The sequence below is a fragment of the Meles meles genome, chromosome 14 (assembly GCF_922984935.1).
Source record: "Meles meles chromosome 14, mMelMel3.1 paternal haplotype, whole genome shotgun sequence".
Taxonomy (NCBI): Eukaryota; Metazoa; Chordata; class Mammalia; order Carnivora; family Mustelidae; genus Meles; species Meles meles.
Window position 1 is genome coordinate 3,952,532 of NC_060079.1, and position 15,854 is coordinate 3,968,385.

General features: G+C 35.4%; 1 protein-coding gene across 5 annotated transcripts in view; it reads right to left on the bottom strand.

Annotated features, from left to right (window-relative positions):
- XPO4 (exportin 4) overlaps positions 1-15,854 on the bottom strand; it is a 125,298-nt gene that overhangs the window by 32,751 nt on the left and 76,693 nt on the right. For all 5 annotated transcript variants that reach the window (XM_045977999.1, XM_045978000.1, XM_045978003.1 and 2 more), the window contains 2 exons: positions 13,585-13,742; positions 13,158-13,332 (listed from right to left, as the gene is read on the bottom strand). In XM_045977999.1, coding sequence (XP_045833955.1) covers positions 13,158-13,332; positions 13,585-13,742 — 333 coding nt within the window. The remainder of the gene's footprint in view (positions 1-13,157; positions 13,333-13,584; positions 13,743-15,854) is intronic.

Genomic DNA, 15,854 nt, shown 5'->3' on the forward strand with positions numbered 1-15,854 from the left:
GGGTGAAACTACAAGTGATTTGGTTTACTTCTCATTAATCAAAAAATTTTTTAAGCAATTTTGAGTATTAAATGTTCATACTTTGAGGAGGGGAAAAGGTATTTATAACCCTATATATGAGTAGAGATGCCAAGAAAGTGGGTAATTAATGGGATTTTTGAAGAATTTTAATTTTTATGCACCGTTTGGGTTACTTTTACCAATTAGCACATTCCATTTTTACATTAAAATTGTATTCTGAAATGATACTAGTAACAAAATTAAAATTATAAATGTGAAGAAAAAAGTAGAAGTAAAAATTTAACTGATAAAAAAATGGACACACTCCCAGATTTTGGACCAAGGAAAAAAAGAAAACTTGAATATTCCCACAACTAACCATTTAAAATTTTTAGTTAGTTTAAATTTTTCTCCAAAAGAAAATACCAGGCTCGGCAGATTTAAAGGTAAGATCTAGTGAACTAGCAAAAAAACAGCAAAACAAAAAACAACTAATCTTATACAAACAGATCCAGTGAAGAGAAGAAAATGCATTAGAGAGTGATCTGTGGAGTTGTTGTAATTCTGACAACAAACAAATCCAGCCATTCATAAAAGGTCATGATACATGATTATCCAATTGGGTTCAACTCAGAAATGCAAGGGCAATTTTACCATTAGAAATATCCGTAAGAGCAATTCAGTTCATTAAATTATTAAGCAGAAGTTCATTTAATAATATCCAATAGTCAGTCAAGTTTTACAAAAACCTATTAGCAATTCTGATAAAGAACAGCTCAAAAACCTAGAGCAGACATTATTCCTAATGATGAACCAGGAAAGATGAATTGTTCCCATTTGTATTCAATACTGTACAACAAGAAAAAGAAATGTATTACACTATGAGAAAAAAGAAACACAGACTATAAAGTCTGAAAACATTATCATTATTTACAGATGATAATTGTCACAGAAGACTAAAAAGACTCTAAAGACAAATAATTGGAACCGGTAAGAATTTAGAAGGGTTAGTAAATATCAGATCAATATACAAAAACTGACTGCATTTTTTTCTATGCTAGCAGGAATGTGAAAAATGAAGTTTAAAAAGATACTATTTACAACAGTAACAAAAATATAAGGTAGTAAAAAATGTATTCCTTTATTTAGACACAATGAATTAGACTTAAATCAGTACAGAGAAATACCACATTTATGGATAGAGTTAATATCGAGAGATATCCATTCTTTACTTAAGATTCCCCACAGTTGGGGCGCCTGGGTGGTTCAGAAGTGTCTGCCTTTGGTTCGGGTCATGATCCCAGGGTTCTGGGATTGGGCCCTGTGACAGGCTCCCTGCTCAGCAGAAAGTCTGCTTCTCTCTCTCCTACTCTCTGTCAAAATCATGAATGGAATCGTAAAAAAAAAAAAAGATTCCCCATAACCCCTACCACAATCCAACTTAACAAATTCACAAATTTTAAATGGAAGATAAAGAGCCAAATATATCCAAGACTCTTCTGAAGAACTTGAAGGGAGTGGGGATGAGGGTGGGAGCATGTCCTATCAAATACCTAAACATCCCCTCAGAATAAAGCAAAATATAGGTGCAGAAATAGAAATATGACCAATGTAAGTGATTAGAGAGTTCTGAAAACCACCACTTTTATGTGAAAACTAGATATATGATAGCATAAATGTGATGTGGGGTTAATATCCAAAAAATATAAAGAATTTATGTAACTCCACTGCAAAAAACCCACAAATAATCCAACTTAAAAATGAACAAAGGACCTGAAAAGACATGTTTCCAAAGAAGACATAAGAATGGTCAACAGGCACATCAAAGATGCTCAATATCACTAGTCATTAGGGAAATGCAAATCAAAATCAAAAGGAGTTTATCACTTTATGGCTGTGAGAATGGCCATCATCAAAAGGGCAAGAGTTAATAAATAATGGCATGGATTAGGAGAAAAGGGAACCCCTGTGCATTGTTGGTGGGATTGTAAATTGGTGCAGCCACTATGGAAAATACTATGAAGGACCCTCAAAAAATTAATAGAATTACCATTTGATCCAGCAATTCTACTTGTGGGAATATATCCAAAGGGAATAAAAACTCAAGAAGATAATCTGCAACCCCACATTCACAGCAGCATTATATACAACAGCCGAGACATGGAAACAACCTAAGTGTCCACTGACAGATGAATAAAGAAACTGTGGTATATATACACACTGGAAAATTCCTCGTTAAAAAAAAATGAGGAAAACTTACCATTTGTGACAACACGGATGGACATGGAAGGCATTATGCCAAGTGAAATAAGTCAGAGAAAGACAAATACTGATCTCACTTACATATGGCACCAGAAGAACAACACAACAATCCCACCAAACTCAGAAAAAGACATCAGATTTGTTGCACCGGAGGGGTGAGGAGGAGGAACTGGAGAAAGGTGGTCAAAAGGCACAAACTTTCCGTTATAAGTAATTCTGGGGAAGTAAGGTAAAATATGATGACTGCAGTTAACACTCCTCTGTGAGATATAGGAATGTTGTTTGAGTAGATCCTAAAAGTTCTCATCAAAAGGAGAAAAATTTTTTCTTTTTGTTGTATCAATGATATGATGAATGTTAACTAATAACCCTATTGTGATGATCATTTCACATGTGTAAATCAAGCCATCATGCTCATGCTGTACACCTTAAACTTACACAGCAATGTATGTCAATTATTTCTCAATAAAAATGGGGAAAAATACAAATATAAATAAATAAAAACTTGTTATCCATACGAAAAAAAGGGAAATTGGATCCCTACTTGACACCATATTAAAAACTGAAGTCTAAGATGGTAAAGTCATGTAAGGTAAACTTTTAACATTTAGAAGAAAACACAGGAAGAGTAGCTGTCTGAAACAAGGAACTAATATTGCAAATCATTTTTTAAAAGTAATTTTTTTTTAAAGATGGTTTCTTTTTTTTTATATATATATATATATTTGACAGAGAGAGAGATCACAAGTAGACAGAGAGGCAGGCAGAGAGAGAGAGAGAGGGAAGCAGGCTCCCTGCTGAGCAGAGAGCCCGATGCGGGACTCGATCCCAGGACCCTGAGATCATGACCTGAGCCGAAGGCAGCGGCTTAACCCACTGAGCCACCCAGGCGCCCCTTAAAAGTAATTTCTACACCCAACATGAGGTTCTAACTCACAACCCTGAGATTAAGAGCCACACTGCTCTTACTGACTGAGCCAGCTAGGCACTCCTAATAATGTTAATTATAAAAGAAATGACAGTAAGTTCAACTACACTAAAATGAAGAACATTTGTTCATCAAAAGACACCATAGAGCTTAAAAGCAATAGGGTATTCAGGATTGGATTCCAAAACAGAAAAATGACCGACAGAAAATCAGTGAAATCCAAATAAAGCATGAAAGTTAGTTAATAATAATTCATCCAGAGGCGCCTGGGTGGCTCAGTGGGTTAAAGCCTCTGTCTTCAGCTCGGGTCATGATCCCAGGGTCCTGGGATAGATCCCTGCATCGGGCTCTCTGCTCAGCAGGGAGCCTGCTTCTTCCTCTCTCTCTGCCTGCCTCTCTGCCTACTTGTGATCTCTGTTTGTCAAATAAATAAATAAAATCTTAAAAATAATAATAATAATAATTCATCCAATGTTAATTTCTTACCTTTGACAAATGTACCATTGTTATATAACATGGTAAAATTAGAGCAAACTAGGTAAAAGGTACTGCCTTGCAACTTTTCTGTAAATCTAAGATTATTCCAAATTAATTACAAGAAGAAAGATATCATAAACTGAAAAGAAGAGCCACAGAACTGGGAGGATAGATCTGTAACAAATAACTGACAAAAAAACTAGTGTACAGAATATATAAAGAATTTCTACAAAGCAGTACAAAAAAGACAACCTGATATGGAAATGGGGAATGGACTGAACAAGCCATTCAAAGGAATAACCACAGGAATCATATATATGAAAAAATGCTCACCATTACTAGCACCTTAATTATATAAGACCATATCGTGTACTTACAAGTTTAACAAAACTGTGATGGTGAAGACATGGATCAATGAAAACTCACACATATCACTGCTGAACAAGTAACTGGTTCCATCAGTTCAACAAACAATTTGAAACTATCTTGTAAAATTGAACATTCGCATTATCTTATGATCCAAAAACTCCATTTCTAGGTTTAGACCTTACAAAAGCTCTCATGAATGAATGCTAGGAAACACATAGAAGAATGTTTGCTGTAATGCTGTTTGTAATGGCAGAAAAGGAACCTCAAAAGTTAATTTACAGCAGAACAGAGGAAATCTGGTATAACATTCACACAATGATGTATCTTATACATAGAAATGATGAGAATTTCTAAAGCAAGAGAATGACAACATTCAGAACAGTGGTCACTTCTCTTGCAGGGTTTCCAGGGGGAGAAACCAGGGTCATAGGATTGGGATGACCACACTGGTACCACCGACCACAGTACTGGTGATGCCCTTAGGTTGGGTCATGGGTTCACTTATGGTGATCTGATTATGTTTTAAAGTAACATTTTATTTTTGTATCAAATATGACATAATAAAATCATCTACAATGGTTTTGAGGACTAAAGAGAAAAGATCTTTAAGATGAACAAATACAGTGCTACAATGGCCATGCACAGTGCTCAATGTGTTATCAGCAGCAGGAAAAAAGGGTAGTTTTATTTCTTTGATAAAAATATATTGAATGCTAAGAGCAAAGCACTGGAATACAGAGATGAATAAAATAGTTTCTTCCCAAAGAAACATCTGCGGCCTGTTTATATACTTAACAAAGCACGTGTTTTGCAGACATCATTTGTTAAGTCTTAACAGTTTATCTTGCCAAAACAAACAGACTGGTAACATATCTTAAGAGGAACTTATGGAATAGCATCCTCTGACCTCTGGTATCTCAAAAGGAAGCAGGACATTTTCTTAAAACGATCTCTGTTGTTCTTTAGTACATATATAATTAATGTTATCATAATTTAATTATTCATATATAGAAAAGTAGAAGTAAAATGTAAAACTCTTATAAGTTTTTTTATTATTCAAAGAGCAATAATCCCTGATACTAAACAAAGCAGAAAATCACAGCCTGTTAGAGCCCCAATTCATTAGATGGTGATAGAAAATAAGAACTAAAAACTTCTAAACAGCCTTCTGGTTCCTCCCAAATACCAATACAAGTAACTCATCAGGCAAAGTGTGAGAAATCTGGTTGATGACAATTGGCAACTAAATCTTTCAGTCTAATCATGGAGAATTGAAACCTAACCAAGTGCTTTTTCATAATACTTTGGCCCTGCTCCATGGCCACACTGGCCAACACCCAACAGCCAAGCCAGAGCACGTGCACAGAGATGACGAAGGAGTCCAAGCTAGACACTATGTGCTCATGCCATAAGTATTGTCAGGCCTGCTGCCAGAAAGGCTTTGGAGAGGGGCTTAGAGCTTATGAGACTACTTGACCCCACTTTACTCCATCTGGGAATGGAGGGTGGAGAAGGTAATCAAACTATGATAACAGCACTTACATTTCAACGCTCATAATTAACTTAGAAGTGTACAGAGGAGTGAATCTGGAGCCCTTCAGCCATAGAAAAGTATCTGTTTTTACGTCTATGTGAATATAAAAAAAAAAAATAGTGGTTAATTTCATTTATGAAGACGCTGCCAAAGGAGGCTTTCTAAAAATAAATATGTATATGTGAATCTGCCCCTCCCCTTGACTTTGAATTTCAGAAATTTAAATCTAACAGCATTGTTTGATTCCAACTATATGACATTCTGGGAAAGGCAAAAACTCTGGAGATAGTAGGGGCACCTGGGTGGCTCAGTTGGTTAAGAAGCTGCCTTCAACTCAGCTCATGATCCCAGGGTCCTGGGATCAAGGGTCAGGCTCCTTGCTCAGTGGGTGCTTGCTTCTCCTTCTCCCTCTGCCTACTTCTACTGCTTGTGCTCTCCCTCTGTAAAATAAACGTTTTTAGGGGCATCTAGATGGCTCAGTTGGTTATGCATCTGCCTTTGACTCAGGCCATGATCTGAGGGTCCTGGGATCCAGCCCCATGTCAGACTTCTTGCTCAGTGGAGACCATGCTTCCCCCTCTCCCTCTGCTGCTCCCCGTCTGTGCCCTCTCTCTGTCAAATAAATAAATGAAACCTTAAAAAAAATATTTTTAAAAAACCCCAAAACTATGGAGATAGTAAAAAGATCAGTGGTTGCCAATGATAGGGGAAGAGGTAGAGCACAAAAGACTTTTAAGGCCCTGAAACCATCCTGTATGATACCATAATAGTGACTACATATCACTGCACATTAGTCAAAATCCACAGAACATAAAACACCAAGAGTGAATTCTAATGTAAACTATGGACTTTGGGGGATAAGGATGTGTCAGTCCTGGTTCATCGATTGTAACAAATGTTTACCACACTAGTGGGGGACGTTTTTTTTTTTTTTTTAAGATTTTATTTATTCATTTGACAGAGAGATCACAAGTAGGCAGAGAGGCAGGCAGAGAGAGAGGAGGAAGCAGGCTCCTTGCGGAGCAGAGAGCCCGATGTGGGACTCGATCCCAGGACCCTGAGATCATGACCTGAGCCGAAGGCAGCGGCTTAATCCACTGAGCCACCCAGGCGCCCCCTAGTGGGGGATGTTGATGGTAGGGGAGGCTGTTTGCATTTGTAGGGGCGGGGGGGGGGGGGGGGGGGCGTGGATACGGGAACTCTGATTTTTTTCATTCAATTTTGCTATGAATCTAAAATTGTCCTAAATAATAAAGTATGTGTGTGTATGTATACCTAATATGAGATACTATAAAAGTACATAAGGTAACTCTTGCATTGAAAATACATCTCATGCTAGAGTAGTTCTAAATTTGATTGTTATGCTGTAAACAACTACAAACCTACCCCTAACTATAATAGGACTATGGTTACTATCAGATATTTACTATGATCCATCCCACTACAATAGATCTTTTTTCTATGGACAGCAAATAACCAACATGAAGACTCCAAATATTGTCCATGAAATTGAAAAGCTCATTCTCTGATCATCAGTATTTTCCTCATTTGTAAACATAAATTACATGAGTTAGTCAAAAGAAGCATATGATTCAGACATAAAAGATACAAGAAGATGGGTATGGATAAATCATTCTCACACAGAAAATTTTATTTCTAAGGAATATTCTTTTTTTTTTTTTAAGATTTTATTTATTTGACAGACAGAGATCACAAGTAGGCAGAGAGGCAGGAAGAGAGAGAGGAGGAAGCAGGCTCCCTGCTAAGCTCTTGATCCCAGGATCCTGGGATCATGACCTGAGCTGAAGGCAGAGGCTTTAACCCACTGAGCCACCCAGGCGCCCGCTAAGGAATATTCTTTAAGAAATTCCTTGACCTGGTTTAACTTTGTGTTCCATATTTCTGGCCTGAGGCTGCTGTTACTGTATTACTCTTTACATGGACTTGGGAGTAAAAACAAATTAAACAATCAGAGATTGTAGAAGCTGGAGAAAAAAATGCCAAGAACACTGACCAGAAAAGTTCGCTAGCAGTGTTCCTTTGCAAACATGATGAAAAAATCATTTGGAAGAATTAACTGATGAGACAAAAACATGCCTACAATAAAAGAAGGGGGGAGGGAAGAAAACTCCAGGTAAATGTAAGGGTAAAAAAAAAGTTCTATCAAAAAAAAAAAAAAAAAAAGTTCTATTGATATACTATTTCTTAATCTGGAGGTTGGTATACAGTTACTCATTTTATTATTTTTATAACATATATACCCATACACATATGTATGAAAATTTTTACTTTGGATAAATGAAATATTTCACAGTAAGTTTAAAATTTATAGGGGGACAACCCCCTATAATTTAAAAATTTATAGGGGGACAAACCCCAAGTCCAATGACAGATCAAATAATATATGATGTAGTGCACAGTGTAAAACACTAATAAGAAAGGAAAAATGAATGATTAAAGACTCAAAGAACTCTTACTAGTTTATGCTGTTATTCATCTGCTGGAAGAATTTAGATTCTTTTCCTGGTGTAGCATTATTTAAGGCAAATACAACAACACAGATAAAATTACAGAAATGTCACAAATAAAACTTCCTGAACTCTATTTAAAAATTCAGAAGCCTTTGAATGTTAAATGCAAAAGGAATTAATTCGTTCTTATTTTTTTTCTTCTAGCTGGCCCCAAAGACATAGAATTAATTTAACTTCAGCATACCTATGCAGCTGACAGTATTCCTGGCTTCTAAAAGACCCCAAGAGAAATTGATTTAGTGGACAAGTATTGCAGCTGTTAGAAGAATCCTATAGATAGATCACTGGGGGAAAAAAATCTGCCCCCATAAAAACACCAAGAGTCTGAGCTGCAATTTTCAGAGTACTTAAACATTACAAATTCCTTAAAATAGTTTCTTCCTTTTAAGAAATGCACATGAATTTTCAAATTCTCAGTGCTAAGTAATGTATATGCATCAAGCACCATGCCTGGCACATGGCAGGTGTCAATAAATATTTGTGGAATTGAATTAATCCAGCAATATCCTCATGTGCCAACATCTCAGGGGCTTGCCTGGCTTACAAGAGGTAGAAGGGCAATCCCCTTTTTCTACCTCACTCCACTGTTCATTTTTAAACCCCTGGCACATTAGATCTGGTTATGCTTCTAGTGCTAATAATACTGTTTTAAACAATACAAAGGATACTATATGGAACAACAGTTATGACAATAGGTAAGCTTTATTCTCAACCAACTATACCCCACCTCAAGTGCAAGAATTCTGTAAAACATAAACACTGGTTCTGTGCTAGGATTAGCACAACAAATTGAAGGAGGAGATTCATATACAAGTCAGGAAAACACTGCATTCATAAAATTATGATCCAACCAGGACTAAATAAACAGTGTAATTATTTTTAAAAGACTTGTTTTAATAAGAATCTTTATTTAAGGTGTAATAGCCAATCTACTTCCAAATACCCTAAGAGAGGTAAAACTGTTAGTATTAAAAAGAAGTATATTTAAAATGTGCAAGGTTTAAAAAATACTCATGTACATCGTCTAATTCTTTTTTTTTTTTTTAACTCTTTCAAGTAGATGAAATGAATGCACATAATGAAGCTGGACAGCTGTCTTGCTCTCTAGAGTATCACCAATTTATTCTTTCTGGCCATCAGAACCACTGGGTGGGGAGGTTGGCATGGATTCTCAAACAGTCCCATCCTCTTGTGAGTTAAGGGGCAACGCCAACTATACGTGTATTATTGTATGGATATCACCACGCCAGAAAGTGAGTTAGTAGTTTTCCCTCTTATCACTGAAATATCCCAAATTTATGCTTCCCACTTTTCAACTTCAATTTGTAATCTGATTTCAATGCTTTCCTTTTCACTACATCTCCTCCCTACAATGTAATTATCCACTGAGCCAGAGAAAATAGATTCTGAATGAAGAATGCTGAACTTCACATTCACTCATTCACCCAACAAACTGCAACATTACTTTACCATGTTACATTCTATAATGAACTTCCTAACAACTTCATCAAGTATCTTTCTCTTTACTACCTTGTCCTGCTGGTCTTGAGTTTAGGCTACAGATGTACTACAAGATGTAGTACAGTGTACTACAATTAAAGTTTTTTTCTTTACAAAGTTTACCTAACACCACCTCCTTTACATACCCACTCTGAAACACACATGTATACATACATACACTTCAAGGTTTAAGCATCATGCTTGGCTGCTCTGCTCAATTAACTGAACAAGTTACATGGCTCCAGTCTGATGAACCTACTGGGAGCTGAACTTAAAGTTTTCTATTGACAAAAGAAACCAAGAAGCAAACTAGAGTACAGAGTTCAAGTCACAGTCTTCTTCAAATTTCACTGAATTGATTCAAATGGATATACCAGTAATATAATCATTTTATAAAACAACTGATATAATAGGAACAATTATTTTGTTAGAATATTAACTTTTAAGGCAATGGTTCCATCTCTACAGTCATTCTCACTTCTTTAGTCCAGGAATAGTCAGTATCTGATTTCTGGGGTGCAATGAAAAAATTCTTGGCTTCAGGAAGCCTCAAGTAATACCAGGAAATTTTGACAGCCAAGAAAACTACTTGGCTGAAGACTGGAATTACTCTTTTTCAGCACAGACTTTCAGTTCATTGCAAGTTGAAGAGCAGTCATAAATAACTGTCTTCACACACAGGCTAAAGTCACCAAGCAAAGACACGTTTCATGAAATGCACATTATTAGTATCAAAAATTTCTCTCTCCATGTAGATTTTTTTTTTCTTGCTACAGCCACATAATCACCATTGGAGACATAAACTTCTTAAAAGGAGACAATCTGTATGTATTCCTAAATAAAATATAGTTTTGAAAAAATATTCTCACAGTAGCACAAAAGTGTATATGCTGAGTCTATTTTCCCATTGGAGCAAAAAACCCTCCTTCACTATTAAAGAAAAACAAAACAAAACATTTCACAAAATTAAAATTGTGAAGAAAAGTACTATTAAAACCATTAGTTTGCACAAAACTCAAGAACTCGTCTTACTCGTATACACAACACATGCTCTCAATAAGTGCTATCATTATGAAGGTTAATTTTAACATTATTATTCCACATTTTATTGTGCCTAGTGTTCAGGCACTTCCATATAATACCCCACAGAACAACAGAAGGAATTATTATCCTAACTGTATCAACATGCTCAAAAAAGGTAAAGCAATTTGTTCAAGGTTCTGTAGTTTATAATTACTTGGCTCATGACAGTACTGTCTCCTTCCAACATTCATGATCTTTCTGTATCATGCTGACTCTCTAAGCAGTTTTTATAATATGTCCCAATTTTTCTATTTTTACTTAAAAGATCATTTTTAAAATACATTTTTTCATCTGAGGTTGACAGCTAGGTATTATGTACTAGTACTACAATTACTGGGTACCTAAGGAAACAAAAGATGATGGGACCTCAATCCTAGAACTTCCACTCTGGTTTGGCTAGATTTGTTCATGTACTTTGGTATTAGCTGCACATTTCCCAGGCTCCCTCCCTGGCACACACAAGATATAATGAAAAGCACATGAGGTTGAGATGACATTTAGGAGGATTTGTTTAGTCCTCTGACAACTCATCCTGAGGGGCCTCCCTCTTAGTCCTCCACTTCACCAAATCTTGCCTCTGAGTAATACAAAGCTTTAGGCAAATCTTTCCCCTCTGCCTTTTTATATAGGTAACCAATTATTTTTTTCAATTTAAAGCCAATTAATTAACATATGGTATATTAGTTTCAGAGGCAGGTAACCAATTTTTTTTTTTTGGTAGGATTTTGTTTATTTAGTTGACAGAGAGAAGGAGAGAAAGTGAGAGAGAGCACAAGCAGGGGGAGCAGCAGGCTCCCCACTGAGCAGGGAACCTGATGTGGGGCTCAATACCAAGACCTGGGGATCATGACCTGAGCAGAAGGCAGTCACTTGACCGACTGAGCCACCCCGGTGCTCTGGCAACCAATTATTTTTAAAATCATTTTCCAACACCATAAACAGATCAATTAAATTAATTAAAACAAATGAAAAGAAATAACACTTTTCTTAAATGAAATCTATGAGGTATATAGTATCTACAGCACACCTTTTTGTGAAACAAGCACAATATACATCAACTCTGAAAGTGTATCTAGGCTTTCCATATTCTAAAGTTTCTCTATCCAACTTGACAGAAAATTATTTTCCAAGTTGTCAGCCTCCTGGTCAAAATAAATGAATTCTAAACTTAAAATCTGCAAACTAAGAATGTTATATACCTTTTAGCAATTCTTCTATAAAATGTTTAGGAACTTCCTTAACCCACAAACATAAACTAAAAAATAGCTATGTTTCTAAATATGTGATCAACATACTGTTTAATCCACCTGGTTTAGAAGAGAGAACAAACAAACCAAGGGGGGTGGAAAGCACAATGAAATCATGTTAAATGAAACCTGAATGATTCAGAATTTGTGATAATTTGAAAAGGGTTTGAATCAAGTTAAATACTTAGAATTTCCCCATATTTCCATGCTCAGTACATAATTTTTCCCTCTGAGAAATTCAAATCTCACATATGATGACTTTATGCTTCTATTCTTCTACTACCTACATTTTTTTCCAACACACAAATATCTGCCTGACCTGGTTCCTTTACTCATCAAAACACTAAAGCGTCCAAGTACATAAACCATTCTCGAGTTCACTATCTTCTGAACACCCTTAAAGGGATACAAAAGCTCATACAGATGTTGCCAGACTCGCAACAAAACAACTCAGTTGGGATTTAACATAAAATTCAAACAGATAACTATAAATATTCTTTTTAATTATGATCTTTCAAAAAAAACTCATTCTGATTCATAAAAAGAAAAATTAGTTCCAACAATTTAAGAACCACTACAGAGGAAAAAATCAATTATTTACCATGATTAATGTAGTTATTCATAGTAACTCTTATTAACACAGCTGTGTTGTCAAGGAATTTTAATCTCTTAAATTAAATTTTATATTTGGAAAATATACATTCGAAAACTTGTACCAAAAACATCTTTAGTACTGCCATTGATCTTAAAGAAAACTAAATTCTAATATACTATTAAACCATAGCACCAAAAAAATGAAAGAGGACAGCCTAGTTAAAACCAGCATGATTATAATTATTTGAAACAAGTTATGTTTCTATAATTTCCAGGTAAGTCCAAAATTTTTTAATCCTCAAAAAATATTAAATTACCATACTAGCAATTTTTAAACTTAAAATTTTGTTAAAATGGGTTTGCAATGTAATTCTTAATACAGATACTTCATTACTATTTAATTATCTCAAAATCAAAATCTTAACAATAAATTTAATCTACTAAAGTGATTTTAATCCACAAGATTTAAAAATAATGTTTCTAAACACAGATTACAAATAGTTTGCACATATAACAAAAAAGCAATCTTAGCAACAGCTAGCGCTTCCTTATTTGTCATGACAAATGCTGCAAAGGCACAACAAATTTCCTTGTAAAAATCGGACACGATTTATTTTAGAATAGGCACTCACCACTTCTTCCAATGCAGCACTTCGCCCAAAAGAACAAGTGAGGTGTGTGAGGCAGTTAACAAAGGACGAGAAAAGTTCATTTGGAATGGCAGTTAAAACATTTCGAGGGAACACAGTTATCAGGTTGCTGATAATGCTGGAGATTCCCACAGCTTCTGAATCTTCTATTTCAATTCTACAAATCAAGTAATGAGTATTATTAAATGGTAGTAAAAGAAAAGTCCCAAGAACTCATTTCCAAACATGCAAATATTATCATCCATTCATTTTTAAAGGCGTGTCTCTGTGTATTAATTTCTAATTACCCATATAACTATACTTCAGAATATAAACAGGGAAAAAAATCACTAGTTTCTTTTTCTCCTCTAATGTTAAACAAGAAAAAACTGAAGGTTCTTTTTCAGTTACAAAGGGCAAGTATACCTACCCATTGATAGTATTCAGTAATCCCTCAATGAAGTGTGCTAGATAATCAACTTGTGATCCTTCATCGGGGAAGATGGGTCCATGAAGAGAAGCTAACTGGGCAAGGCACTGAAGAGAATCTTGTGCCATATCTGAATCTTCTCTGATTTTTCGATGTACCTGTTAGAAAGAATTACTAATCCATAAAAATAAATTCTTCTTTTGTAAGGGTCACGTGTCTATCATGCCGAATGAGGTAAGAGAAAAATTCACTGTAGCTGGTTATTTCTAGAAAATTAATTCCTGAACTTAACTAAATTTGAAAATTGTCCCTCAGTCCACTTTACATTATAGGCCATGATTTTAAACTTATCAAGTAATTCTTAACTGTGGGCTACCTACATTTTGAAAATTGAACTGTCTCCAGCATGTTATGACAAAGAGAGAAACAGATGCCAGCCAGTCAGACATACTGCTTCTTCTAAAAACAGCAACAACGACAGTCATCTGTATTATGCTAACTATGCCTAGCTACAGCTTCTTGCTAAAGTTAGCAGACAAGTTCAATCAAGAGTATATAGATGCTGCTTTAGCAGAAGTAAACAGTTGCACACTTAGAAAACCAATATACCTTTCAAGCCCTAGACATTCAGAATTCAACCAGTATATAAGCATACTCTTTCATTACTCTGAGATTGTCCACAATTTGCTTGAATTTCATTTTATCCTATACCACTGCTTTTAATAATGGCTAAAATTTTTTATTTTATTTAAATTATATTTACATTCACTATAAACCTCATCTGGATCTTATTTCAATGATGCAATACTGATGTGAAACACCTGGTCCATGGTATTCTGTACAAAAAGAAATGCTCCTGAAATACTGATCACCATTTTACAGTGTTATTAATATTCTCAGATTTTAAAGATGCTTCATTTCTGTGATCTGACATAATTAAACTGCCGAAGAAAAATACACTTCGTAAAGAAATTGCAGGTAACTTTTTATCCTAATTCACTAACCACATTTAATGGCAACCATTTTCTACTTTCCACAAGCATTTGACTTATCCAGCCCTTCTTTTCTTACACAAATCTCTTTGCTTTCTGAATGTCACAGAATTGTTTTTTTTTAAAAAGATTTTATTTATTTATTTGACAGAGAGAGAGAGATCACAAGTAGGCAGAGAGGCAGGCAGAGAGAGAGAGTGGGAAGCAGGCTCCCTGCTGAGCAGAGAGCCAGATGCGGGGCTCGATCCCAGGACCCTGGGATCACGACCTGAGCCGAAAGAAGAGGCTTAACCCACTGAGTCACCCAGGCGCCCCTGTCACAGAATTTTAAACATTAGTTCACTATTTGCTTCAAGTTATGTTCACTTTGACTCTGCAAATCATTTATAAATTACTTGAAATTAGCATATTTCTCTTAAGTATTCACAGGTACATTTTTGGGACACAGGGAACAGATACTCAAATCCTTATTCACAGATTGATCTCATTACTCTTTAAAACCTTGAACTTCTTAAGGTTCTAAGAAATTTAGAATACTACAGAGTCACAAAACTGATCTACTGACATGTTTAAAATATTCCATCCTCTTTGGTCTAGAATATGGGTTGGCAAACCACAGCTTATGGCCAAATCTGGCCTCCTACTTATTGTGTATGGCCTATCAGATGGTTTTTACATTTTTTTATGGTTGAGGTAAACAAAATGAAAGAAAAATGATATTTCAAAAGATAAGACAATTATACAAAATTCACATTTTAATAACTGTGAGTAAAGTTTTACAGGAACACTACAATGCTTTTTTGTTTAGTTGTCACCCATGGCTGCTTCTGTATGACAGCGGCAGAGCTAAACAGCTGCCTCAGAGAACATATGACCTGCAAAGCCTAATATTTACTACCTGGCCTTTACAGAAAAACTCTGCCAATCCCTGGTCTAGAATAACACAAATGTTTCTCAAAATATATTCCATTACATTTTAAGTTTTAAATAGTAAATTAAAAGTATAATACACAAATTCATCCATCTACATTGTCCAATTCAAGAACTTCTGAACACAACTCATTCTTAAATTCCTTATCTGAAAACTAAATTTCTGTCGTCAAACCGTTTAACCTAATCAACATTTAAGCAAGTTATCCAGGGGTACATTCTGCCAATGAATACAATGCAATCCTGGACAATAGAGGGTTTCTTTTCTATAGAGCTAAATGGTTGCTTGTTCCTGGGCGAGAAGTGAGGAATCAAAAGATATGATGACCAAAACAGCTAATGTTGATT